Consider the following 26,448-nt stretch of genomic DNA (forward strand, 5'->3'; position numbering starts at 1 on the left):
CCAAATCGTCAGCCACCCAGATCTCCCTCAAGCGGGTCAACAGATCCGCCCGATCGTTGATAAGCTTTTTATAGATCAAGGAGATTGTGCTGTCAGGCACGTAGCCATCGAGCACCCTATCCTCCAGCGGGGAATTTTCCGGGATAGCGGTGGCATCAGGGAAAACCGAGCGCAACGCATGACGGACCTGGGCATATCGGAAATACTCCCTGTCGTTTAGCTTATATTCCGCCTTCAGCATTTCAAACGTTTTAAACTCCCCTTTCACCCAAAGGTCACTCACCTTACATATGCCAATCATATCCCATTTCTCAAACCCTTTGGTTTTCCACAAACAGCCCAGCCTATCCGAAGCATACAGTGGAGTCGCTCGAGTCAGGCGGTCCTTCCAACCCATCGCAGCATTAGCAGCATGCCACACACGTACCGCTATCTTTGTTGGGCCTGTCAACTGCACACCAGGCGACTTCGAATAGAGTGCTCTATTATAGTCCCCCCCCCCCCCCAGGCAATAGCATTTTATCCATCTCGAACGCCGGGTTCAGGGCAGGCCCGTACATCCCATGGTTCACCGCCGCCAATTGGGACGCCCAATAATATCGCTTGATATCTGGGAGTGCGATACCTCCATCATACCAAGGGAGTGTCAATTTTGTGAGAGCGATTCGGGATCGCCCATCCCAAAACAACCGCCTCTGCAAACTCTCAACCTCACGGAAATAGCGGGCCGGTATGACGTCGAGTGTATTTTGCAGTGCATACAGGAATCGTGGCAGCGACATCATTTTAAACAACGCCACGCGTCCGAGCGGCGAAAGCGGAAGCCGTCGCCACCTCGAGACGTCAGCCCTCAGTCGTTGGAGTGGGGGGAGTAGGTTCCGTTCATAACGGGCTACAGGGTCCAAAGTTATGAACACTCCCAGGTATTTGAACCCTGACAGCGCAATCTGAATAGGGCAGCCACGCGGAAGGAGAGGAGCGTCCCCAGAGAGAACATAGACGCATGACTTGGCCCAGTTAATGACCAAGCCGGAGTTGCGACCAAATGAGTTCAGAACATCAACCAGTACTATCAAAGACTGCCGGGGAGATGTGAGGTACAGGAGAATGTCGTCCGCATACAGAGAAATGCGGTCCTCAAATTCAGGCGTCCACCTAATGCCGCGCAATGAGGGCTCCCATCGTAACCAGGCAGCCAGAGGTTCCAAGGCAAGCGCAAAAAGGAGAGGTGACAGCGGGCAACCCTGCCGCGTGCCTCTTCCCAACCCGAAGGGCGCCGACACTCTGCCATTCACAACTACCTGGGCCAACGGTTCCTCATACAGCAACCTCACCCAACCGATAAACCCGGGGCCAAAACCAAATTTTGCAAGCGCCGCCCAAAGATATGGCCATTCTAGGGTATCGAACGCCATAGTGGCATCCAAGGACGCCACAACGGCCGGTTCACGTATATACTCCGCTCTGGCGAGCACTCCATGAAGACGCCTCAGGTTCAGGGCCGTATTACAGTGAGGTATGAAACCGGACTGATCCGGATGGATCAAGTCGCCAACGACCCCAACCAGACGGTTAGCTAAAACCTTAGCAAGAATTTTAGGCTCAGCATTTAATAAGGAGATGGGCCTGTAAGAAATACACCGATCCCGCGGCTTCCCCTCCTTGCGAATCACAGCTATGGTAGCGAGACGCTGATCATAGGGGAGGGAGCCCACGTCACGTGCCTCAAGAAACATGTCGCGGAGATAGGGCGCCATCTTGTCCGGGCGCAATTTATACAGTTCAATGGGAAGGCCATTGGGACCCATGGCCTTGCCAGAAGCGAGCGAGCAAATAGCCAAAGCAATCTCATCGGGCGACAACGTCGCATCCATCAGTGCCCTATCCGCCTCTGACAATGACGGCAACACTATATCTCTCAGCAACAGATGAGTCATCTTCAAGACCATTCGAGACTGGAGAATAGACGTCACGGAAATAAGTCACGAAACATTCAACAATTTCCACAGGGTCAGTCACACGCACGCCATCCGCTCTCTCAATAACCGGCACCACTCGACTCGCTCTCTCCTTCTTGTCCAACCATGCAATCAATTTACCAGCCTTGTCCCCCACATCATATAAGCGCCCCTGTTGCTCTCTACTCATCACTTTGGCTGCGTCAGTAACCAACGCTCTATAGTCGAGCTGCTTAAGACTGAGAACATGCAACACATCGTTCGTAACACCCAGTTCCAGGTCCCCCTCCAACTTGGCTATGTCGTTTTCAAGACGAACCACCTCTTCAGTCTTGCTTTTCTTGGAGTGGGAAATGAGAGAAAGAGCCTGCCCACGGAGCACTGTTTTGAAGGCTTCCCATAACGAGACAGCAGAGGACACTGACCCTACGTTTTCAGTGAAATAGCGGTCAATAGACTTGACCAGGTCCGCCCGGATTTTAGGATCATGCAGGTACCAGGGGTTTATCGGTGCCACCCGCCCCTCAGCCCCGTGGGTGACCTCAATGTGCAACAGTAGTGGGGAGTGATCGGAAATACCCCGGGCCAGATGTCTTACTTCTCTAATCATCCCAGCTTGGGCCGCCGGCATAAGGACATAATCAAGTCTCGACAAACTCCCATGGGCTGCCGAGTGAAAAGTGTATTGCGCCTGCCCCGGGTGCATAGTCTCCAGCAGTCTATCAGTCCGAGGGTATCTATAAATTCACTCAGCCAGGCCTGTGCCCCCGGGAGATCCCTGGGAGGGTGACGATCCGCCCCGCCAGATATGACAGAGTTAAAATCGCCCCCCACCACCAGAACCCCCCCCCCCCCCCGGGAGTCCCAGGACCATTCGCCCCAAATCAGCGAAAGTGACTGTCTGTAATCCTGGTGGGATATAAACAGAAACAAGCGAGATGGTTCTGCCCTCCCATCGGCCTACAAGTGCAACATACCGCCCCCTATCATCATGGATCACATCGTCCACCTCCAACGGGAGAGAGGCTCTGATCAGGATGCCCGCCCCGCGTGAGCCACAAATGAAACCAGAGTGCGCAACAAGACGATACCACCTCCTATTCATAGCATGGCAAGAATTCCCAATTAGATGTGTTTCCTGCACAAAGACAATATCTGGCGACAGCCGTTTCAAAAACTGCAGCACTACTCCGCGTTTAATCCTATCCCCCAAGCCATTCACATTCCACGAGAGTACTCTCAATCCCCTACCCCCCATCCCATCCCAGCGCACACCAGAGAACACGATCCCGACCACCAATCGTATGGCGTGAAGTTGCCTTGCAGAACATTCAAACATTCCCCAACTCCCCCCTCCCTCCCAACCTTCCCGTTACAACTCCCCCCACCCTGCACCCCTGCGTGAGCCCATGTAGCCCCCCCAACTTGCAGTGTGCCTGTCGCCCTAACAGTAACTACGCTACAAAAAGAGACCCCAGAGGAGGAAAGAGCCTCACTGAGCACCCCACAACCCCCGGGCAGTGAATAGAAACACCAAATCAAAATATGGAAGTGTCGGTCACCGGGAACCGAAAGTCTATTCCTATCCATCCAAGCCCGCTCCGTTCCCTTCGGGCTGTCCCTCTCGACGTCGCTGCTGAGGCAGGGTATCAAGCCAATCTCCAACCTCCTCCGGCCGATCAAAGAAGTGCGTCCGATCCTCAAACTCAACACGCAACCTGGCCGGAAAGAGCATCGCATATTTCAGGTCCATGTCTCTCAGTCGCCGTTTGACGCCCATGAACTCCTGTCGCTGCTTTTGGACCAATTGTGTGAAGTCCGGGTAGAAACTGATATGAGTGTTCTCGAACTTCGTCGGCCCACTCACCCTCGAGGCCTGCAGTATAGCATCCCTGTCACTGAAATGAAAAATTCTGGCGATGATGGGCCGTGGGGGAGCGCCCGGTTTGGGCTTACCACCCGGAACTCTATGGGCCCGCTCAACCGCAAAGAATTTACTCAAGCCTTTGGGTGCGAGATGGTTGATCACAAGGTCTTCCACGAAGAGGTCAGCCGCAGGGACCTCCGATTTCTCCGGTACCCATATTATGCGCACAATATTCCGCCGAGCCCTACTTTCAAAATCCTCCAGTCGACGGACAGACAAAGCAGTGGACGCCTGCAGATTACGGACCTCTGCTTGCAGGTCGGAAACGTCTGTTACCAGACTCAACGTCGTCAGGCCCAAGGATTTGACCTTTTCATTTGTTTGTGAAAGGTCCGCTCTGACTAGTTTGACGTCGATCAAAACCGCGTCCAATTTATGGACCAATGTGTCGAATTGCTGGCCAACCGCCACTTTCATCTCATCGATGGCACCCATGACGTCCTGCAATGTTAACTCCGTCGACGATCCCGGGCCATCCTTGCGTCTCTCCGGTGACTTATGGGGGCCAACAGGGGAACCTCTCGACTGGGTATAGCGATGTTAGCTTGAGTATGAGCTCCCCGCCTAGTCGTCTTGGATTTTTGCTTATGTCCGTCCAATCTAGCCGCCATTGTCAGATGATCGCCAAGAGAGTCGGCCACCAGCACGATGAGCAATCCCCAGAGAGCCAGTCTAGGGAGCCTCGGTGGTCCCGAAAGGTAGTCCAGGCTAGTGTCCAAGAGCAGGCAGGGTACTCAGTCGTCCCACTATAAATCTGTGCTGACAATCCAGGGCCCCTCAGTTTCAGCGAGGAGACCCGAAACCGAAAGTGAAAGTAGGGGATGCGCACCGGTCCAAGTCACGCATGCCGTTGTTGTTCACTTTCTGCCCGGGCACCATGCCAACTCGAGTCCGGGGCAGGGTCCGGAGTAGGCCGCCAACTTGGAATCGATGCTATTCCGGTTCCCGATGTCCGATTCAGATTTAGACAACAGGTATCACCTCCACGTAGGTTCGCCCGTAGAAGCCCGTCGATAGAATCAGGATAAATTCAGGATAGACGTGGGAAGTTGTGGAGGCCCTCGGGAGCCCTGTGCCTACGCGGCCATCTTGGTTGTGTGCTAGGCTCCTCCTCCCTCATATTGCATTTTCAAACCGTTCTATATCCAGTGACGTATTACTGAAAAGTATTTATTGCTTACCTGTTCCAGGCTTGCTTGATTCTAAAAATAAACAGTATATTTTTTATACAAAAACAATTGGCCTAAAGTTCAATTCTTTAGTGTGAGAATTAATTTGCTGACTGAGTGTGTACATCAAATGCTTAACACTGTCCTCTGATACTGCCTTACTGCTCGACCAAGCTACCACTTTAAACAGTAAGGTTCTATCTAATTAACCTCTGCCTACCTCTGGAGAATCTTGGACTCTATACACACTGTACCTCACAATGGTGCAGTATATATAGAGCCAGTTTCTTACAGGGATGAACAAAAATACAGAATAACCACTGCAGCGAAGGAAATACAATGATAGAAGGGTTACGGAGGAAATGGAAATTCCAAGGGCACAATGCTGGGGAGAGCAGGCAAACCGGGATGAGACAAAATACAAAAATACAATCTACAGAATAACCACTACATCGGAGGAAATACAGTGGTAGGAGGGTCTCAGAGGAAAAGAAATTCAAAGGGCACAATGCTGGGGAGAGCGAAAGAACTATACCGGCAGCAAGCACCAGCAAGGTGCAGTCTTGAACCCTGCCTGGGTGGGGCCGCAGTCAGAGGACAGCACGGGGGAAGAGCATATCTCTGACCGAGGGTCAGGGGTCTTGCTCTTGTTAGAGATCAAGGTCTCTGCTGCAGGAGCATTAACCTGCAGAGCTACTCATCTGGAACTGCAGCAAGTTTCCTGCAGCTAAGGTTACAGCTCCAGATCCCCGCAACAGGTGCATTAACACTCTGAGGTGCTCATCTCGGCATGACTGACACCCTCTGAGAGTCCTGGCTTTTTAGTCAATAGAACATAGCACAGTGACGTTTCCAAGCCTCTACTCTTGTTAAAACTAAGAATCTCATAATTCACTGTAGTGTTGTACATAATGCCAGTCTGGCTGAAGGTTGCCCACGTAAAATAGCGCTGCAGGAAAAACATGAGAATAAAGACTGCTGAATTCACCACAGCCTGCTATAGTTACTGTAAAGGCAGGCCATTTATGACTGTGACAATCATACTGCTGAGGGAAGGAGAAAACATGATGCAAGGTATTCCTAAACACTGGTATGAAATGTATCGCGTCCTAAATTTGCCCAAAAAGTGTATCCTTAAAATACGATGATTGTAATTGACACTGCCCTATATTGATGTGTCTGACCTGAAGGTAATGAGCTGGACATAAAAGTCAACTATAATATTACAAAGGAGGGGACATGTGTACTGATATCTGCACAACAAGAGCAGGGATTTGTAGGTGGCAGTTGATCTTATTGGCCCAAAGAACTAAACAAAAAGGTGTAGTTGCCCCTTACTCCACTGATAACAGAAGTTCTTCACAAGATCAGGGAGATTCTAAGTTCTACAGTGATTCTTGTTGCTCCAGTCTGACCTTGCCAATTCTGATATTCAGATTTACTTCATCGCTAACAAAGAGACCGCATTTGTTGCATGTAGAGCGTGATTTGCCTGTTTGTGAAATGAAGGAGAATGTTCATATCTACTATTGCTCAGCTCTATTCATTACAGAGGTTTCTGTAGTAGGGGATCTCTGTGTATAGTCATAATCTAGTGAATAGTCCCGCCCATGTGCGTGGACCCCGGAGCAATAAAAAATCTCTAAAAGGTGACAAATCATGCAGACCTGCATACACCTTTAAGAGAGAATTTAATTTAAAGACAGATAATGCAGCCTATACCCACAGGCTACACTGTCCAGTACTTCAACTAGAATTCCACCAACATCCACAAACAGCACTGCCTGTCTAGTTTTTCTCCACATAGGAAAAAACCCTGCCTCTACCAGCAAAAGCCTCTGGAATGATAGAGAGGAAGGAGTGGACAGACAAGCCCCATAGGCTGCCATTATGTGGCTTAGAACAGGATACTGTGCCTTTAAGAAAACTTTCCAGATTTCCAGAACTTTCCCCAGTATCCCAGAATGCCCAGCAGGTCCCATTTACTTTCAGTTCTTTTTTCCGGCTCCTGCTAGCAGGACCCTGGAGCATTGAGCTCTCCCCTTTTCAAGGTTTTTTTTTGGAGATTTTGTCAATTTGTCACTTTTTCAAGTGCTTAGTAGCTGGTACTGTCAACATGCCTGGCTTGTTCGACAAGTGCCCGGAATGTGGTCGAAAGAAGGCTAAAACTGATCCACACGAGGTGTGTATAGGTTGCCTTCCCCAGTCCCACGTGCCTGAAAGCTGTACCATCTGCCACTCGTTCTCAGCCAGGACCCTGAGGGACAGAATGAAAATCAGGCTTCAAGTTCTGGAGGAGAGAAGACTGAAGGCACCAGGTGGGTCTGGAGGGGCTGATTTGGCCCATACTGAGGCCTCTGGGGGGCTCCCCAGGGGCAGGAAGACCAGTAAGCGCTCCCACTCCCCGTCGACGTCGAGGGCATCGACGGCGACGTCGAGGAGGATGACCACCGTCTGTTCGCCGTCTCCCCAGGGCTCTGGGGAGAAGCGGAGTCGACGATCGCCGTCGAGGGACCTGAATAGGCCGCCGTCGACTACATCGGCGTCGTCGGCGACGACGCCGTCTTCGGCCCCATCCAGCGGTCGGCGCCGAGATCGGACCCGGCGTCGGCGCTCGCCGTCGAGGGATCGCCGTCGATGAAGAGAAGACGGTCGACGTCGACGCCGAAGAGGAGATCGAAGTCGAGGCACTCGAGGTCGAGGAGATCGCCGTCGAGGCGAAGGTCGCCGTCGAGGCACAGGTCGCCGTCGAGGCACAGGTCGCCGTCGAGGCACAGGTCGCCGTCGAGGCACAGGTCGCCGTCGAGGCACAGGTCGCCGTCGGGGAAGAGAGAGTCACCGGAATCGGTGTACTCGGTGGTGTATACGCCTCCTCGGATGCTTCCGTCACCGCCTCCTCTCCCACCTCCGCCGACTCCTCCTCCACCACCTCCACCAACGCCGCCTCCTCCACCTCCACCACCGCCACCTCCACCGCCACCACCGCCTCCACAGCCGCGGACACTGCCTCCGCCGCCCCCACCTCGGTCGCTGCCACGCACTCCAGTGGGACCGCCGCCGGTTCCCCCGCGGTCGGTTTCCCTTCCACGGTACCCGACTCCGCCGCAGGGGACCCCTAAGCCACGACGCCCGCGGTCGCCGGGACCGGCTAGACAGGCGGACAGGCCGAAGCCGAAGAGGTCGCGCTCCCGCTCTCACAGGAGGAGAAGGTCACGGAGCCGTGGACGGTTATCGTCGGACTCAGGACGACGCCGTAGGAGGTACAGGTCCAGGTCGCACACGCGCTCCTCGACCAGAGACTTTTCCCCGACGCTGTCGGACTCCCCGGGGACTAGGGTGTCTCCCGTGGACGACTTGGTCTCTTTCCAAGAGGTGCTGTTGCGAGGGGCTGCAAAGTTGGGTATCACGGTGACGGTTCCAACACCCACGACGTCCGTGATATTCGAGACGCTTCATAAGAAACATCTGTCTCGCCCTCTACTGCCTCTTGTACCAGGACTGGTGGAACCCGCGTTGGAGCTGTCCCTCACTCCCGCGACGACGAAGGCCGCTCCCTCCAGGCTCATGAAAAAGTATAGGGCCCCGGAGTCGGATCCTACCTTTTTGAGAGTGGACCCGAAGCCGGATTCGGTCATCGTGACGGCGGCAAGAAAACAGCATGCGACCGCCCCGTCATCGACGGTCCCGCCCGACAAGGAAAGCCGCTGGCTGGACTCTGCGGGCAGGAAGGTGTGTGGGACCGCCGCCACTACCATGAAGGCGGCGAGTGCAGGGGCTTTGTTGGGCCGTTACGACCGGGCCCTGTGGGAGTCCCTGCAGCAGTATGCGGACCTGCTGCCCCGGGACAAGAAGGAGGACTTCTTGGAGACGTCCCTCAAGCCAGAGGCGCAGCAAAGAGTGGCCAACCTGCCCTTCTCGGGGGAAACCCTGTTCGGGAAACATGCGGACGATGAGATGGCCCGCATGAAGGCGGAGGCGGAAACCCTGACGGCCGTTGGGTTGGAAAAGACCGAGAAGAAGAAGCGCCCGTTCCAGAGGCGGTTCGGGTCTTCGGGCAGAGGGCGTGGGCAGGGTTCGGGACAGCAGCAGCAACAACAGCAGCAGTTCCGCAAGCCCTTCCAGAAGCGCCAGAGGGGTAGAGGAGGCCAGCAGGCTACTACCACTACCAAGGGCCCGGCCGGGGTCTCGGCCCTGAGCGGCTACTTCCCCCTCAACCGTTACCCACTCCAGTGGGGGGAAAGCATTCAATTTTTTTCCGGGAGAGTGGAAAAAATTACTCCGGACAAGTGGGTGCTGAATATTGTTTGCAATGGATACAGTCTTCGGTTTATCAGCCCGCCTCCAGCGATTCCGCTGGTCAGCTCTCGATTCCAGCTGAGAGAGCTCCAGGCGGAGGCAGACATCTTGTTGATAAAAAAGGCGGTAGAAGAGGTACCTCTGTCTCAAAGGAGAAGAGGTCTGTACTCTCGGTTCTTCCTCGTTCGCAAGAAGGACAAGAACGAGTTCAGGCCCATTCTGGATTTGCGACAGGCAAACAAATGGATTCGCAGAGAGAAGTTTTGCATGCTATCGTTGCACCAGATTTACCCTCAGCTGCAACGGGGAGATTGGCTCTGTGCCATAGATCTACAGGATGCGTACTTCCATGTGCCCATAGCGAGGAAGCACAGGAAGTTCCTGCGATTCCAAGTCGGCGCCAATCACTATCAATACACAGTACTGCCATTCGGGCTAAAGTCTGCTCCCAGGACCTTCTCGAAGTGCATGGCGGTGGTGGCGGCACACCTGCGGAGGAACAAGGTGTTTGTCTACCCGTATCTGGACGATTGGCTGATCAAGGCTTCATCCTTCTCGGAAGCACAAGATTACTTCCGATGGACGTGCGCTCTCCTACACAAGCAGGGTTACACGTCAACATGTCCAAATCGGTCACGACTCCGGTCCAGTGCATACAGTACCTGGGGGCCTCCATCGATACGCGGTCAGCAAGCGTGTCTCCTTCGGAGGAGAGACGGTTATCACTCCTTCGGAAGGCTCAGGACCTCAGGACTGCTCCATCGACGACAGTGAGGAAGGTGTCTTCTCTACTGGGATCGATGGCCTCCTGTATCTTCCTCACGCCTCACGCACGGCTACACATGAGACCACTGCAGGACTGCTTGGAGGATCAGTGGGATCAGAGGACAGGCTCTTGGGACGACAAGATACGACTGTCGCTGCATGCTCTTCAGTCTCTGAAGTGGTGGTGTTCGGCGGAAAACCTCCTCAAGGGGGTTCCCTTCCACAAGGACATTCCCACGACGAGTGTAGTGACGGATGCTTCTCTCCAGGGCTGGGGAGCGCATTCCGGGGACTTGCAGATTCAAGGAAAGTGGTCTCCTCTGGAATCGACGTACCACATCAATTTCCTGGAACTCAGATCTGTCTTCCTGGCACTGAAGGCCTTCCTTCCAGACCAACTCGCTGCTGATACAGACGGACAATACAACCACGATGTATTACCTCAACAAGCAGGGGGGGTCGAGATCGCGCACTCTGTCGCAGGAGGCGCAGGCGATCTGGCGCTGGCTGCTGGCCCGAGGACTGACTATTACGGCCACGCATCTGCCAGGGGTGCAGAATGCTCAGGCGGACGCCTTGAGCAGGCTGATTCAGGAAAACCACGAATGGGTCATAAACGACGAAGTACTAGAAGAAGTCTTCGCAAGGTGGGGGACTCCAGACGTAGATCTGTTCGCCACCGCCGAAAACAGCAAATGCCGAGACTTCGCATCCAGGTACTACCAGCGGGGGACGCTGGGGAATGCGCTATGAATCGATTGGTCGAACAGCTTTCTGTACGCTTTTCCACCCATTCCCCTGATTCCGGCAGTGCTCATCAAGCTGTCCCAGTCCAGGGCGCGGATGATCCTGATCGCCCCGGAGTGGCCCAGGCAGTGGTGGTTCACGGACCTACTTCACCGGTCTCTCCTTCCTCACATGCGGTTGCCGTGCAGGCCGGACCTTCTCACGAAGTTCGGGGGGCGGATGGTGCACCCCAACCTCTCGTCTTTGAGTTTGGCGGCATGGCTCCTGAAATAGTGCAATATGGCCATCTGAATCTACCAGACGATTGTATGGACATACTGAAGGAGTCTAAACGACCTTCCACTAGGACATCCTATGCTTACAAGTGGAAGAGGTTCTGTATCTGGTGTAAGTCCAAGAACTTTGATCCGACGACATGTAAGGAAGATGTCATCCTTCCATACCTTTTACATCTGGCGCAGTCTGGCCTTAATTTCCATTCCATTAAGGTTCATCTGGCTGCTTTGACTGCTTACAGGAAATGCCCTTCACAGACTTCCTTCTTTCAGATCCCTGTGGTCAAGGACTTTTTGGAAGGCTTGAAGAAAGTGTTTCCTCCCGTCAGACTTCCCTCGCCTTCCTGGGACTTGAATGTGGTGCTGTCCAGACTGATGAAGGAGCCGTTTGAACCCATTCACAAGGCTTCGTTGCAGCACCTATCCTGGAAGGCGGCGTTCCTAGTGGCCATTACATCGGCCCGCAGGGTGAGTGAACTTCAGGCATTATGTTGTCAAGAACCTTATACTGTATTTCATGCTGCTAAGGTTGTGATGCGTACTCACCCTAAATTTCTTCCTAAGGTTATCTCTGATTTTCATGTCAACCAGACCATAACTTTACCTACGTTCTTTCAGAATCCATCCTCGCCAGCGGAAAGGTCTCTCCATTCCCTGGATGTTCGGAGGGTGTTGAAATTTTATCTGGATAAAACCAAGGATATTCGTAGGTCTGACCAATTGTTTGTTTGTTATGGCTCAGTCAGGACTGGTCTTGCGACCTCTAAGCAGTCCATTTCTCGGTGGATTGTGTCCTGCATCCAATTGTGTTATCAAAAGGCTAATAAGACCTTAGGGGGTAAACCTAAGGCTCATTCCACCAGGGGCAAAGCTGCCACGACGGCTTTGCTGCGTAATGTTCCGATTGCGGAAATCTGCAAGGCGGCCTCTTGGAAGTCGGTCCATACTTTTGCTGCGCATTACTGTCTGGACACGGATGCCAGGGCAGATGCTCAGGTTGGGCAGGCTTCGCTGCGAAATTTGTTCGCACAGTAGTGGTAGTGTCTTGTGTGTTCTCCACCGCTTTGGTTGTGTTGGGATGGGCTTGCCATTCTATTCACTAGATTATGACTATACACAGAGATCCCCTACTACAGAAGGAGTAGTTTCTTTTCTGTAACTCCAGTTCTGTAGTAGGGGTATCTCTGTTATAGTCATAAGCGCCCGCCCTCCTCCCCGGTGGAGAGATACTTATTCATGTGTAGAATGCTACAGGTCTGGCGTGCTACGCCTTCAAAAAGAACTGAAAGTAAATGGGACCTGCTGGGCATTCTGGGATACTGGGGAAAGTTCTGGAAATCTGGAAAGTTTTCTTAAAGGCACAGTATCCTGTTCTAAGCCACATAATGGCAGCCTATGGGGCTTGTCTGTCCACTCCTTCCTCTCTATCATTCCAGAGGCTTTTGCTGGTAGAGGCAGGGTTTTTTCCTATGTGGAGAAAAACTAGACAGGCAGTGCTGTTTGTGGATGTTGGTGGAATTCTAGTTGAAGTACTGGACAGTGTAGCCTGTGGGTATAGGCTAGATTATCTGTCTTTAAATTAAATTCTCTCTTAAAGTTGTATGCAGGTCTGCATGATTTGTCACCTTTTAGAGATTATTTTTTATTGCTCCGGGGTCCACGCACATGGGCGGGACTATTCACTAGATTATGACTATAACAGAGATACCCCTACTACAGAACTGGAGTTACAGAAAAGAAACTACTCCTTCTCCTACGATACTTTATAGGTTATAACAACTTACATAAAATTGTCCTCCACCCAGTACAGTAGCCATTGGCTCACCTTCTGCTGTTGGACATTATTAAGGAACCTGTTCCCTCCAGTGTAGGGCTCAGCATTTTTCTGAGAGAAAGAGAATCTTACATCTTGCCAGGTCAATGTAGAAACCTTTTGAGAAAATTGCAATTTGAGAATTGATGCTACATTCATCTGCTAGAGACTTCTAGCCACAGATTCCTTACCTTTGAATTTCCCAATGGTCAGACTGGATCCAGAAGATTTTTCGTGAGCAGTACCCCTGCGTGCCAGTAGGTGAAGTCATTCGGCTCCCCGTGTGTCATCGGCGGCGTCTGCACCAAAAGTGACGTACGCTGCACCTATACAGGCACGCTGATGTCAGTTTTTCTTTTACACACTAGCCGGCACTAATCCGCAGAACAGCTACCCTTCAATCATTTTTAACCTGGATTTTTTTGATGTTTCGTCAGGTTTTTGAGTTTTGTTTTTCTCCTGGTGTGGTAGGTTATGTAATCCAGGAAGACCGGTTTTAAACCTTGTGGAACCTGTCCCCGGTAGGAGTCGGTGACAGACCCGCGCCTAGTCTGTCTTTGGTGTCTTGAGCGCGACCATGACATGTTATGCTTCAATTGCCGGGCCATAAACCCGAAGGCTTTGAGGAGCGGTCCCTGAAGCTGGAGGCAGCCTGGCATGCTACTCTGAAAATCGAGGTCCTGGTCAAGAGGAAGGTCCCGGGATTCTTCACAGAGCCCTAAGTCATCTTCTTCTCACTAAGTCTTGGGGACATTCAGATAAGGGGCACAAGAAGAGGAGCAAGAAGTCAAAGTGGTCTTTGACTTCTCGTCTGTCGGCTGACATGACGAGGGAGAATTGGCATTCAAGGCCCGGTTCCTCAGATCCTGCGATCCCCAACTTTCTGAGAGCTGGAGTAACCCCACCCAACTCATATCGGGGCGGCCTGACCCCGTTGACGCACATTCGGGCCTCTCGTGGATCAGATGGGGGCCATATCTGGTTCCGCAGCTCCAGCGGACCCCCAAGGATCCATTCCTGGATCCGGCCCGGCGCTGCCCGTACCATCTCCACGGCGCTGGTGCCTAGGCGTCTGGCGCCGGCAGTACCAATTCCCATTATGATCCCCGACATGGAGCTGGGTGGGTGTTGCCCTACTCGGGCAGGACCTTTGTTTCATAGATCAAAGCCTGAACCCTATTCCAGTGGGCTAGGACCCGGGGAGGAATGGGAGGGGTGCCGGACCCTGAAGAATGCTAGCCATGCTAATATTACCTTACTATGGACCGGTGTGAGGAACTGGTTAAAGACCGTGAACTGGATACTTCTCTAGATACTGGTATGCTTTCTCCCTCTACCGTTGCTACAGAGGAGGGAGCTGCATATGCAGTAGTGTTGTGAAGGCCCTTCACCTTCAGTTGCCCTCTGTGTCAGTCAAGACCAACATCTTGACTGATTTGCTGCAACCGGTAGTCTTGCCATTCGAACACTTAGTCCTGTTCAATCATGCCCTCACTGACATCCTGTTGGGAACCTGGTCCAAACCCAACATAGGGCTTCCTGTGAATAGGGCGATCGCCTGCGCTATAACCCCACACCAGGGGCCCCAAACTGCCTCACCCAAGACCCTAACTGGAGAGCTTTGTGGTCCAAGCCTCAGATTCCCAGGGCGCATTCCCTACCGCTCCCCCTGACAGGGAATTTAAAAGGCTGGACTCTTTGGGAAAGAAAATGGTTTCTTCTGCCAGCCTAGCATTGAGTTCTGTGAACACCACATGACTTTTTTGGCCGCTACTCCCAAACTCTGTGGGACACGGTTGTGCAAGTGCTGCCACAGGTCCCAGAGGAGGCACGGCCGTCTTCCCAGAGACTGTTCCCAGTGGGAGGGACGCAGTAGAGTTCACAATTTGTTTTGTATTGGACACAACTGACTCACTTGGCAGATCGGTTTCATCGACAGTGGCTCTGAGCTGTGACGCCTGGTTGAGGACTGTTTTTTGGGTGGGATGTCCAAGCTTCACTTATGGACATCCCCTTCAATGGCACCCCTTTCTTTGGAGACAATGCAGATTCAGCGCAGGAGTGCTTTAAGGACTCGCGGGTTACGGCCAAGTTTTTGGGCCTCTCAGCAGCCCCACGTCACCACTAATCTGCCTTTCGTGGCAACGGAAGGGGCTTCCAACTGCACCAATTTCCTCCCAGCCACCCCGAACCATGCATGCTCCCCAGCTTCTGCATGGAAAGGGCACGGTGTCCACAAACCTAGTGGGTCAGGTAACCACCGCTCTTGTCCGACCACCATCCCACTCCCCGGCAGCTGCAGCCTCCAAACCCTCCTTATCTGCCCCGTACAATCGTGGCCATTCAGTTGGCGGCAGGAGTCACTATCACCTGCCCTACTGGCAGTCCATAACATCAAACAGGTGGGTCTTTCAGATTGTCCGAAGGGTCTACTCCTTCCCATTCAAGACTACCCCTCCCTCCATGCTACCATCTCACGACCAGCTGACGTAGGATCACTTGTTCTTGCTCCGTGAGGAAGTCATAGTTCTCTTGGACGAGGGAGCCATAGAGAGGGTTCCAGTGCCAGACGTAGGGTATGGTTGTCAAAAATATTAAAGGACTTCATCCTATCCTAGATCTACGAGTCCTCAACTTCTTCATCAAAAAGGAGAAATTAAAGATGCTCATGCTAGTTAAGATTTTGTCTGCCCTGGACCCAGAAGACTGTATGATAGTGTTGGACATGCAGAACGCCTATTTCCACATTCCTGTCCCACCTGCCCTATCTGCAGTTTGCGGTAGGCCACAAGCATTTCAGTTCACCAGGCTCTCCTTTGGTCATATCGGCACCCTTCGGTTGTTCATCAAAGTGATGGAGGTGGTTCCAGATCATCTACTTAAATCATGAGTGTCGTTCTTCCCCTATCTCGATGACTGGCTGTTGAAGGACTCGCCCCAGGTTGTCGTCTCCCACTTCCTGACTAGGCCTGGGTGGTGAACTCTGCTCCATTTGTGGAGTTTTCCGCTCTCCGGGGAGCACATGGAGTTCCGAAAACCTCACAGAGCTGAGTTTTTACCTCGCTCACGCTTGCTAACATTAAGTTGGCGAGTGAGAAAAATCTAATGCAAGACCACTTCCCAGCGAGATTTCTCAACGTGGGCGGGTGCGGAAAGTCTCGACCGCTCGCATTGAGAAACCTTCCATTCCATTGAGGAAGCTGGCACTCAAGTAGAACACTGAGTTACAGAAAAAAGCAACGCCCTCTTTCGCTGCTCATGGTGCTGTTCGCGATTATTTTCCAGTGCGGGACAAACACCTGGCACTAAAAATCAACATGAACTGTGCAACTTAACGCATTTTGCCGATTTCAGAATTCCACGTAGTGAGGCAGAGTTTTTTTTTATCACTTCGAGGAGTTCAGCATAGTGGAACTCTGTATACTCCACCCAGGCCTACTCCAGACTATTGCGCATCTCCTACACTCTCTGGGGTTCACTATCAACTTGCGGAAGTCACACCTGACTCCCTCTCACTCACTCACTTTCATTGGAGCTGTTCTTGACACAGTGCAGTTTCGGACTTAGCCTGAATATCCTGGACTCACCGCTCGGGAGGATATGATACCCAACCTTTACCCTCTATCCTAGATTTCGGTGAGGGTGACCCTGAGGCTGTTGGGACTCACGGTCTCCAGCATCCTGCTGGTAACTTGTGCCCTATGGCATATGTGGGCTCTACAGTGGGACCTGAATTTTCAATATGCACCAGCATCAGGGAAACTTTTCCCACATGGTCCAGATCTCGGAGCAAACTGCAAAAGATCTGTACTTGTGGCTCACCAACTGCGATTATGTCAGAGGCAGACCGCTCTCTTTCCCAGCCAGATCTCACAGTAGTGACGGATTCTCTCCGGTGGAATCTGGACCGAACTTCAACCTGCTGGAGCTATGTGCGATCCGACTGGCATTGAAAGCCATTCTACCCTCCATCAACGGAAGATTAGTGTTCAGGGACAACATCACGCCATATGTTACTGCAACAAACAGGGCGTGGTGGTGTCGTGGACCCTTTGTCAAGAGGTCCTACGCCACTGGACATGGCTGGAATACCTGGCGGGCTGTCTGAACACCAGAGCAGACAAACTCAGTCCTCGATGCCTGGCGGATTACAAATGTTGTCTCCAGTCAGAGGTGGCACAAGGTATTTTTCATCAATAGGGAGAGGCTTGCTTAGATCGATTCGCCTCCATCAAGGACACGCGATGTCAGCAGCTTTGGGCACTTGAGTTTCCAAGGTGTATTTCGCTCAGAGACTCTGTCATGAGTGGACTCAGGCCTCCTGTAAGCTTTCTTCCACACCACTCCTGCTCCGTTCTCGAGAAGATCAGGAAAATCCAGGTCCAAGTCATCCTTGTGGCTCCTGACTGGGCACGTACAGTTTGGTATCCCGAACTACTTAGCATGGCAGTTGATTCTCCAATCAAGCTGTCCCTTTGGGAGGATCTTCTGTCGCACCAGCAGTGAAAGGTCCTCCACCAGAACCTGTCCAATCTCTATCCTCTTGCATGGAGATCGAGCAGCAACAGTTGACCGCTTTCCACCTTTCTTGAAACGTTTGTAATGTCATTTTAGCAGCCAGGCGTCCCTCCACCAAGACTGTATGTGCCTGCCGTTGGAAGAAACTTGTGGCAAGATGTGCAGAAAAATCCATTGATCCCCTTTCTGCTCCGCTTTCTGAAGCCTTGCTCTTTATTCTTTAGTTTGCCAGCAGAGCTATGCTCTGGCCACCCTTAAGGGTTATCTTCCTGCCTTGTTTACCTTCTTGCGGCTGCCTGACCAACCCTCCTTGTTTAAATCCCCAGTTGTACCAGCGTTTTTGAAAGGTCTCGTCCACCTCTTTCCCCGTTCGCCATTTCTTATGCCTCAGAGGAACCTTAATTTGGTTCTCACTTCTTTTGATGGGTGCTCCTTTTCGAGATTCTCTACAACTGTCCCCTCAGGCTTTTCACACTAAAATCGCCTTCCTTGTGGCAACTAATCTGCCTACAGGGTGTGTGAACGGCAGCCCTTATCATCTAAGCCGCTTTACCTCTCTATCTTGACAAACTAGTGCTTCGCATAAGGGCCTCCTTTCTGCCGAAAGTGGTCCCCTGTTTCATGTAGACCAATCACCTTACCTACCTTTTTCGCTTCTCCACATCCCTCTAAGGAAGAGGAGCAACTCTTTCTTCACCCAGAAAGAGCGTTGTCGTTCTACCTTGGCCACACTCGCGTTTTGGGTGGACGTCCAAATCTTCATGGGATATGTTGTTGTGAAGAAAGGTCGGGAGGTGCAAAATTGAACCATCTTTCACTGGGTTGTGCTCTGTATCAAAATCTGCTTCGCACTGGCCAAGAAGCAACCTCCTGAAGATATGCAAACTCATTCCAGCTGAGCTAAATCTGCACCTACTGTGTTAGCATGCGGAATTCCAGTCCTGGGCTTCTGCCAGGCAGCAACATGGTCTTCCCTGCACACGTTCACCAAACATTACTGCCTGGATAGTCAGGTCTGTAGGGGATTGGCACTTCACATTTTCGGTCCTGCAGGACTTCCTTGGGTGAAATTGGTCCGCATACCCACAACCGGGGGTGGTATTGCTTGGGTATCTGATCAAAGGTACGGAATCTGCGGCTAGAGGTCTATCAGGTGAAGAAGTTACTTACCTTCTGTAGCGCCTTATCGGGTAGAGACTGTATCGTGCCACAGATTTCTTACCGACACACCCATCTTCCTTTTCCTGCGGACAGATTTCTAGGGTAAGGCTGATCCCTTTTAGGACCCTAGTTTTTCCACACAAGTGTCAGTGTTCTTCATGGCTTCGTGCTTCTGGCGTGGAGAGTCGTGAAAAATACTGACTTAAGCGCATCTAGGTGGCGCAAATATAGGTGCAGTGGACTGCGCCTACTATGCACGTGGAGCCAATTGACTCCACCTACTGGTGCGCAGAGGCACTAATCAGAAAACATTCTCCAGATCCAGTTTGATGCCTCGGAAATTCAAAGGTGAAGAATCTGCGGCTAGATATAGTCTCTACTAGCTAAGGCGTTACCAAAGGTAAATAACTTCTATGTTGGTTAAGGTCCGATTTTCATGAAAGGGGAACAGGCAGTATGATTGTTATTGACTTGATATGCTGTGCCTAATCCTCAAATCTATTTCTGTAGTAGGGGATCTCTGTGTATAGTCATAATCTATGAATAATCCCCGCCCATGTGCGGGGACCCCGGAGCAATCAAAAATATCTCTTAAGCTGTCCCTCATTTGCAAACCTGCAAAGACACTTAAGAGACAGACAAAATAATACAGCCTAATCACACCAAGGCTGCACTGGCCAGCACTTCCTCTGAAGTGAACACAACAGCCAAAATAAAGTTGAAATGTCATTTTTATTCACATTTGACATGTTCCTTTATCACACACTCCCTTCACCAAAATCCCTTTAAACAATAGAGAGGAAGGGGTGGACAGACAAGCCCTATAGGCTGTCATTATGTGTCTGCTAAAGAGATACCGTGCCTTTAAGAAACTCTCCAGAGACCCCCGGTATCCCAGGATGCACAGCCAACACAAGTTACTTTCAGTTCTTTTTTCCGGCTCCTGCTAGCAGGACCCTGGAGCTTGAGCTCTACCCTTTTGGGTGGTTTACTTGATTTAAATTGGATTTTTTGGATAAATAGTGTTTTCATTCGACGTCTAGAGCATTTGTCTACTACTGCCTGCAATCTGGAGCAGTTTTGGCCCACTCTTAGCATGGCTTTGTTCGATAACTGCCCTGAGTGTGGGAGGAAAAAGGCTAAGACGGACCCACATGATGTGTGTATCCTCTGCTTGTCGCCCTCACATGTCCCAGCTACATGTGCCATCTGCAAAACCTTTTCTAAGAGGACCCTGAGGGACAGGGAGAAGATTCGCCTTCAGGGACAGGAGCAGCAGAGGACCGGTGGGACTTCGGGGCATGGAGGGTCTCATTCCCCCTCCTCCGCCCATGCTTCAGCCCCTGGAGGGACCTCCAGGCAGAGCAGGGAGCAGAAGCGGCACCTACCGGCTGGTAGGTCGCGTTCGACATCGAAGGCGACGACGTCGACGGCGAGAGAGAAGGCGCCGGTATGTTCGCCGTCGATCCAGGGCTCTGGGTCGCGGCAGCCTCGGCGTTCGACGTCGAGGGAGGGGCCGGCGAGACCCGGGACCGGGTCGCCGTCGCAGGTGTCACGGTCGACGTCAACAACACATCGACGTCGTACCGAGCCCCATGGACTTCACTCGCCACCTTCGCCGTCGACCCACGGCTCGACGCTGACGGAGTCGACGCCGAGATCCCGGCGCCCGCCGTCCAGGCGGAGACGATCGCCGTCGAGGCACAGGTCGCCGTCGAGGCACAGGTCGCCGTCGAGGCACAGGTCGCCGTCAAGGCACAGGTCGTCGACGTCGAGACACCAGCGGTCGACGTCGAGACACCAGCGGTCGACGTCGAGACACCAGCGGTCGACGTCGAGACACCAGCGGTCGACGTCGAGACATCAGAAGTCGACGTCGAGACATCAGAAGTCGACGTCGAGACATCAGAAGTCGACGTCGAGACATCAGAAGTCGACGTCGAGACATCAGAAGTCGACGTCGAAACATCAGAAGTCGACGTCGAAACATCAGAAGTCGACGTCGAAACATCAGAAGTCGACGTCGAAACATCAGAAGTCGACGTCGAAACATCAGAAGTCGACACCGCGGCGACGGAGGTCGAGGCGTGGTTCGACGCCGAGGAGGCATGGTTCGACGTCGAGAGGACGCTCGACTGCGAGACAGCGTTCGACGTCGAGGGCTAAGAGACGCCGGACGAGGTCGACGTACAGTTCGACGTCACAGACATCGGGGAACACGTCCTCAGTGATTACGATCTCCAGTCGGGGATCGGGGAGACGCGGACGTTCCCCGTCGGTGGCTTCCACGCGGGACAGGCCCGCCAAGAAGAGGAGAGTGGCCGCGAGCCCGGACAGTTCTGGTGGGGGCTCGCCTGCTAGGAGTGATGGGGCTTCGGAACATCTGTCCCCGCTGCGTACCCAGCAGCCACCTCTGCCTCCTGTGCCCGACCTTCCACCGGCGCCTCCACCGGTGCCTGCCCTTCCTCCCCCTCCTCCTCCTCCTCTTCCTCCGCCCCCTCCTCCGCTGCCTCTGCCCGTGCCTCAGCTGCCTACATCGCCGCCACAGCCACCGCCTCCGCCCCCGAGGGTCCCTCACAGGCAGAGATCTCGCTCTCGCCCTCGCAGGCGATCACGGAGTAGGCGCAGATCGTCCACTCGCTCTGGACATGGACGACGGAGGTATCGGTCTCGTTCCAGAGGCTCTAGGGGCACGTACTCTTCTGGGGTTGGCCGGTTTTCGCCCTCACTGTCGGTGACGCCTCCTACCCGCGTCTCGCCGGTGGATGACATCGCCACGTTCCAGGAGGTGCTGATGAGAGGGGCTGCGAAGTTGGGGATATCAGTCACTACCCCTATCCCCACTACTTCTGTGATCTTTGAGACTTTGCATAAGACTCATCTGTCGCGCCCCCTCCTCCCGTTGGTTCCGGGGTTGGAGGAACCTGCAATGGAGGTGTTCTTGACGCCGGCCGTGGTGAAACCGGCGCCCTCGAGACTGCTAAAAAAGTACAGGGCTCCTGACTCGGACCCGGCGTTCCTCAGAGTGGATCCTCCACCGGATTCTGTTATCGTGGCGGCGGCTCGTAAGCAACACTCTACGACGCCTTCATCCACGGCTCCTCCGGATAAGGAGAGTCGCAAAATGGACTCCTTGGGGAGGAGGATGTGCTCCACGTCGGCCACCACGATGAAGGCCGCTAGCGCCTCCGCTCTGTTGGGGCGCTATGACAGGTCTCTTTGGGACTCCCTGCAACAGTTCGCTGCCTCCCTGCCTAGAGACAAGAGGGAGGACTTTCAGGAGGTGCTGAACGAGGGCATGATGGTCTCTAATCAGATCATCAGTGCGGCGGGGGATGTGTCGCTGCTGGCGGCCCATGGGTACTGCCACGGCATACACATGAGGAGGCATTCCTGGCTGCGGCTGACCCCGCTCAAGCCTGAAGCGCAGCAGAAGATCGCCAATTTACCATTCTCTGGCACGACGCTGTTCGGGTCACATGCGGATGACGAGATGGCCCGCATGAAGGCTGAAGCGGAAACTCTGAAGGCGGTGGGGCTGGAGAGGCCCAAGGAGCAGAGGAGGTCCTTCCGATCCTCGGGCAGGCGCTACGCCAAGCAGAGAGGCCAAGGCCACCAACAACAGCCCCAGCAGCAGCAGCAGTACCCGAGGCAGTCCTTTCAGAAGCGCCAGAGGGGCAGAGGCCAGCATCAGTCCTCGGCGGGGAACAAAGGCCCGGCCGGGTCGAAGCCCTGAAAAGTTACTTCCCCCTCATCCGTTACCCGCTCCGGTGGGGGGAAGTATTCAACCTTACCTGGCAGAGTGGAGGACAATAACACAGGACAAGTGGGTGCTGAATATTGTTTGCAATGGGTACTGTCTTCGTTTCACCAGCCCGCCCCCACAGATTCCACCCGTGCGCTCCTCCTACATGGTAAGGGAGCTCCAGCGGGAGGCAGACGTTCTGTTAAAAAAGAGGGCGATAGATGCGGTTCCTTTGCAGCAAAAAGGAAGAGGTCTCTACTCACGGTTCTTTCTCGTAAGAAAAAAGGACAAGAACGAGTTCAGGCCTATTCTAGATCTGCGTCAGGCCAACAAGTGGATCCGCAGAGAAAAGTTCCGTATGTTGTCCCTGCATCAGATTTACCCTCAGTTGCATCGAGGAGACTGGCTGTGCGCCATAGATCTGCAGGACGCTTACTTTCATGTGCTGATCGCACCAAAGCATCGCAAGTTCCTGCGGTTTCTGGTAGGCAACAACCATTACCAGTATTCAGTACTCCCGTTTGGCCTGAAGTCTGCACCACGGACGTTCTCCAAGTGCATGGCGGTGGTCGCGGCACACCTGCGGAAGACCAAGGTGTTTGTGTATCCTTACCTGGACGATTGGTTGATCAAAGCGTCCACTTACCAGGAAGCCCAGTGACATTTCAACAGGACAGCTGCTTTGCTGCATCGCCTGGGCCTGCACATCAACATGTCGAAGTCAGTGCCGATCCCTGTGCAGTGTCTCCAGTACTTGGGGGCCTCAGTCAATACCTTGACCGCAAGCGTGTGTCCTTCGGAGGAGAGACGCTTATCGATCCGTGGGAAGGCGCGGCATCTCATCTCAGCCCGCTCTCCTACGGTGAGGACGGTGTCTTCCTTACTGGGGTCGATGGCTTCTTGCATCTTTCTTACCCCCAATGCACGTCTGCATATGAGGCCCCTACAGGAATGTCTGGAGGATCAATGGGACCAGAGGCGGGGGCGTTGGGAGGACAAGATCCAGCTGTCTCAACACGCTCGGCAGTCTCTGACTTGGTGGTGTGCCCCAGAGAATGTCTGCAAGGGGACTCCTTTTCACAAGGATATTCTGGTCCAGACCATAGTGACCGATGCGTCTCTCCAGGGCTGGGGAGCGCATTCGGGCCCTCTTCAGATTCAGGGTATATGGTCACAGATGGAGACGACTTACCATATCAACTTTTTGGAACTCAGAGCGGTACACTTGGCCTTGAAGGCGTTCCATCCCTCCTTCAGGACGAACTCCCTGCTGGTTCAGACGGACAATACTACGACCATGTATTACCTCAACAAGCAGGGGGGCTCACGTTCACGCACCCTGTCCCGGGAGGCACAGGCGATCTGGAACTGGCTGGTGGCCAGGAACCTGACGATCACGGCGACCCATCTGCCGGGAGTGCAGAACGCCCAAGCAGACGCGCTCAGCAGGCTCGTTCAAGAGAACCACGAGTGGGTGCTAAACGACGACGTGCTAAGAGACTTCTTCGCAGAGTGGGGCACTCCGGATATAGATCTGTTCGCTACGGCAGAAAACAGCAAATGCCGCGACTTCGCGTCCAGGTACTACCAACCAGGGACGCTGGGGAATGCCCTATGGATCAGCTGGTCCAACAGCTTTCTCTACGCCTTTCCACCCATTCCCCTGATCCCGGCGGTGCTGATCAAGCTGTCACAATCCAGAGCCAGAATGATCCTGATTGCTCCGGAGTGGCCGAGGCAATGGTGGTTCACCGACCTTCTTCACCGGTCTGTTCGGCCGCACCGACGCCTGCCGGACCTTCTCACGAAGTTCGGAGGACAGATGGTTCACCCCAATCTCTCGTCCTTGAGTTTGGCAGCATGGCTCCTGAGCTAGTACAGTATGGACACTTGAACCTGCCTCAGGACTGTATGGAGATCTTGAAAGAGGCTAAGAGACCGTCTACGAGGACTTCCTACGCCTATAAGTGGAAGAGATTCTGCTTATGGTGCAAGGCAAAGGACTTTGACCCTACATCCTGTAAAGAAGATGTTATTTTGCCTTATCTGCTGCAGTTAGCTCAGTCTGGGCTTAATTTTCAGTCTATTAAGGTTCATCTCGCAGCTCTGACTGCGTATAGGAAGGGCCCTTCTCAAACCTCATTTTTTCAAATCCCTGTGATTAAGGATTTTTTGGAGGGTTTGCGTAAGGTGTTTCCCCCTGTTAGAAGACCTTCTCCACCATGGGAATTGAATGTGGTGTTATCTAGATTGATGAGGGAGCCTTTTGAGCCTATCCATAAGGCTTCGTTGCAGCACTTGTCTTGGAAGGCTGCCTTCCTTGTGGCCATTACATCGGCCAGGAGGGTGAGTGAGATTCAGGCTCTGTGTTGTCAAGAGCCGTATACTGTTTTCCATGCTTCTAAAGTAGTGATGCGTACCCATCCTAAATTTTTGCCTAAGGTAATCTCAGATTTCCATGTGAATCCGATGATAACTTTGCCTACGTTTTTTCAGCATCCTTCCTCTCCGGCGGAGAGGTCTCTGCATTCACTTGATGTACGTAGGGTGTTGAAATTCTACCTGGATAAGACAAAAGATATCCGCAGGTCGGATCAACTGTTTGTTAATTATGGTTCGGTAAGAACTGGTTTAGCTACCTCAAAGCAGTCCATTTCCAGATGGATTGTTTCCTGTATCCAGCTTTGTTACCAAAGAGCTAATAAAACATTGGGGGGTAAGCCTACGGCACATTCGACTAGAGGCAAGGCGGCTACTACCGCTTTGCTTAGGAATGTTCCCATTGCGGACATTTGTAAGGCTGCCACCTGGAAGTCAGTCCATACGTTTACAAAGCATTACTGCCTGGATTCTGATGCTAGGGAAGATGCGCGGGTTGGACAGGCTTCGTTGAGGAATTTGTTTGCACAGTGATTTGTTGGTGGTTTGACTTACTCCACCGCTTCTTGTTGGTTGGGATGGGCTTGCCATTCTATTCATAGATTATGACTATACACAGAGATCCCCTACTACAGAAGGAGTAGTTTCTTACCTGTAACTCCAGTTCTGTAGTAGGGGTATCTCTGTTATAGTCATAAGCGACCCTCCCTCCTCCCCGGTGGAGTAACCTGACAGTATCAGGCCTGTGGTTATACACCTTCAAAAAGAACTGAAAGTAACTTGTGTTGGCTGTGCAGCCTGGGATACCGGGGGTCTCTGGAGAGTTTCTTAAAGGCACGGTATCCCTTTAGCAGACACATAATGACAGCCTATAGGGCTTGTCTGTCCACCCCTTCCTCTCTATTGTTTAAAGGGATTTTGGTGAAGGGAGTGTGTGATGATAAAGGAACATGTCAAATGTGAATAAAAATGACATTTCAACTTTATTTTGGCTGTTGTGTTCACTTCAGAGGAAGTGCTGGCCAGTGCAGCCTTGTTGTGATTAGGCTGTATTATTTTGTCTGTCTCTTAAGTGTCTTTGCAGGTTTGCAAATGCGGGACAGCTTAAGAGATATTTTTGATTGCTCCGGGGTCCCCGCACATGGGCGGGGATTATTCATAGATTATGACTATAACAGAGATACCCCTACTACAGAACTGGAGTTACAGGTAAGAAACTACTCCTTATTGATCTTGACAGATACTTAAAAAAAAAAAAAAGAACAATTCACAATGTGGTTGTCGAAGTAGAGGGCAACCAGAAAGTTTTTCTTTCATAGTTCAAAAACTCAAATTAGGTAAAATCTACCGAATCTTCCTAAGTAAACCTTAATTCTCATGTCCTATATAGTAACTTTTATGCTTCTGTGGTATGTAGTCTTCTGTTCTTTAACATCTACATGTACCTTACTCTTTTCAGGCATTGTGGAGAGGATACTTCTGGCGAACCAGGCATGATACACCAAAGCTGTTAAGTTTGCGAAATCGTTTGGTTGAAGTCACCAGAGAGCAGAAGGAAGAAAACAAGCTGTGCAATAGAACTTCAATTGCCATAGATTATCTGCTGAAATACAAACACCTGTCCTATATTCTGGCAGCTTTAAAGCATCTAGGTTAGTGATGTTTTAAGAAGGATGGAATTGGTTCAATGTAGTC

At 52.4% G+C, this 26,448-nt stretch overlaps 1 protein-coding gene across 2 annotated transcripts in view; it reads left to right on the forward strand.

Moving 5' to 3' along the window:
- The window catches only part of ASPM (assembly factor for spindle microtubules), a 393,967-nt gene that overhangs the window by 271,354 nt on the left and 96,165 nt on the right, over positions 1-26,448 (forward strand). For both annotated transcript variants that reach the window (XM_085601843.1, XM_085601844.1), the window contains exon 26: positions 26,213-26,405. In XM_085601843.1, coding sequence (XP_085457969.1) covers positions 26,213-26,405 — 193 coding nt within the window. The remainder of the gene's footprint in view (positions 1-26,212; positions 26,406-26,448) is intronic.

Source organism: Triturus cristatus, chromosome 4_2 (genome assembly GCF_964204655.1).
Source record: "Triturus cristatus chromosome 4_2, aTriCri1.1, whole genome shotgun sequence".
Classification (NCBI taxonomy): domain Eukaryota; kingdom Metazoa; phylum Chordata; class Amphibia; order Caudata; family Salamandridae; genus Triturus; species Triturus cristatus.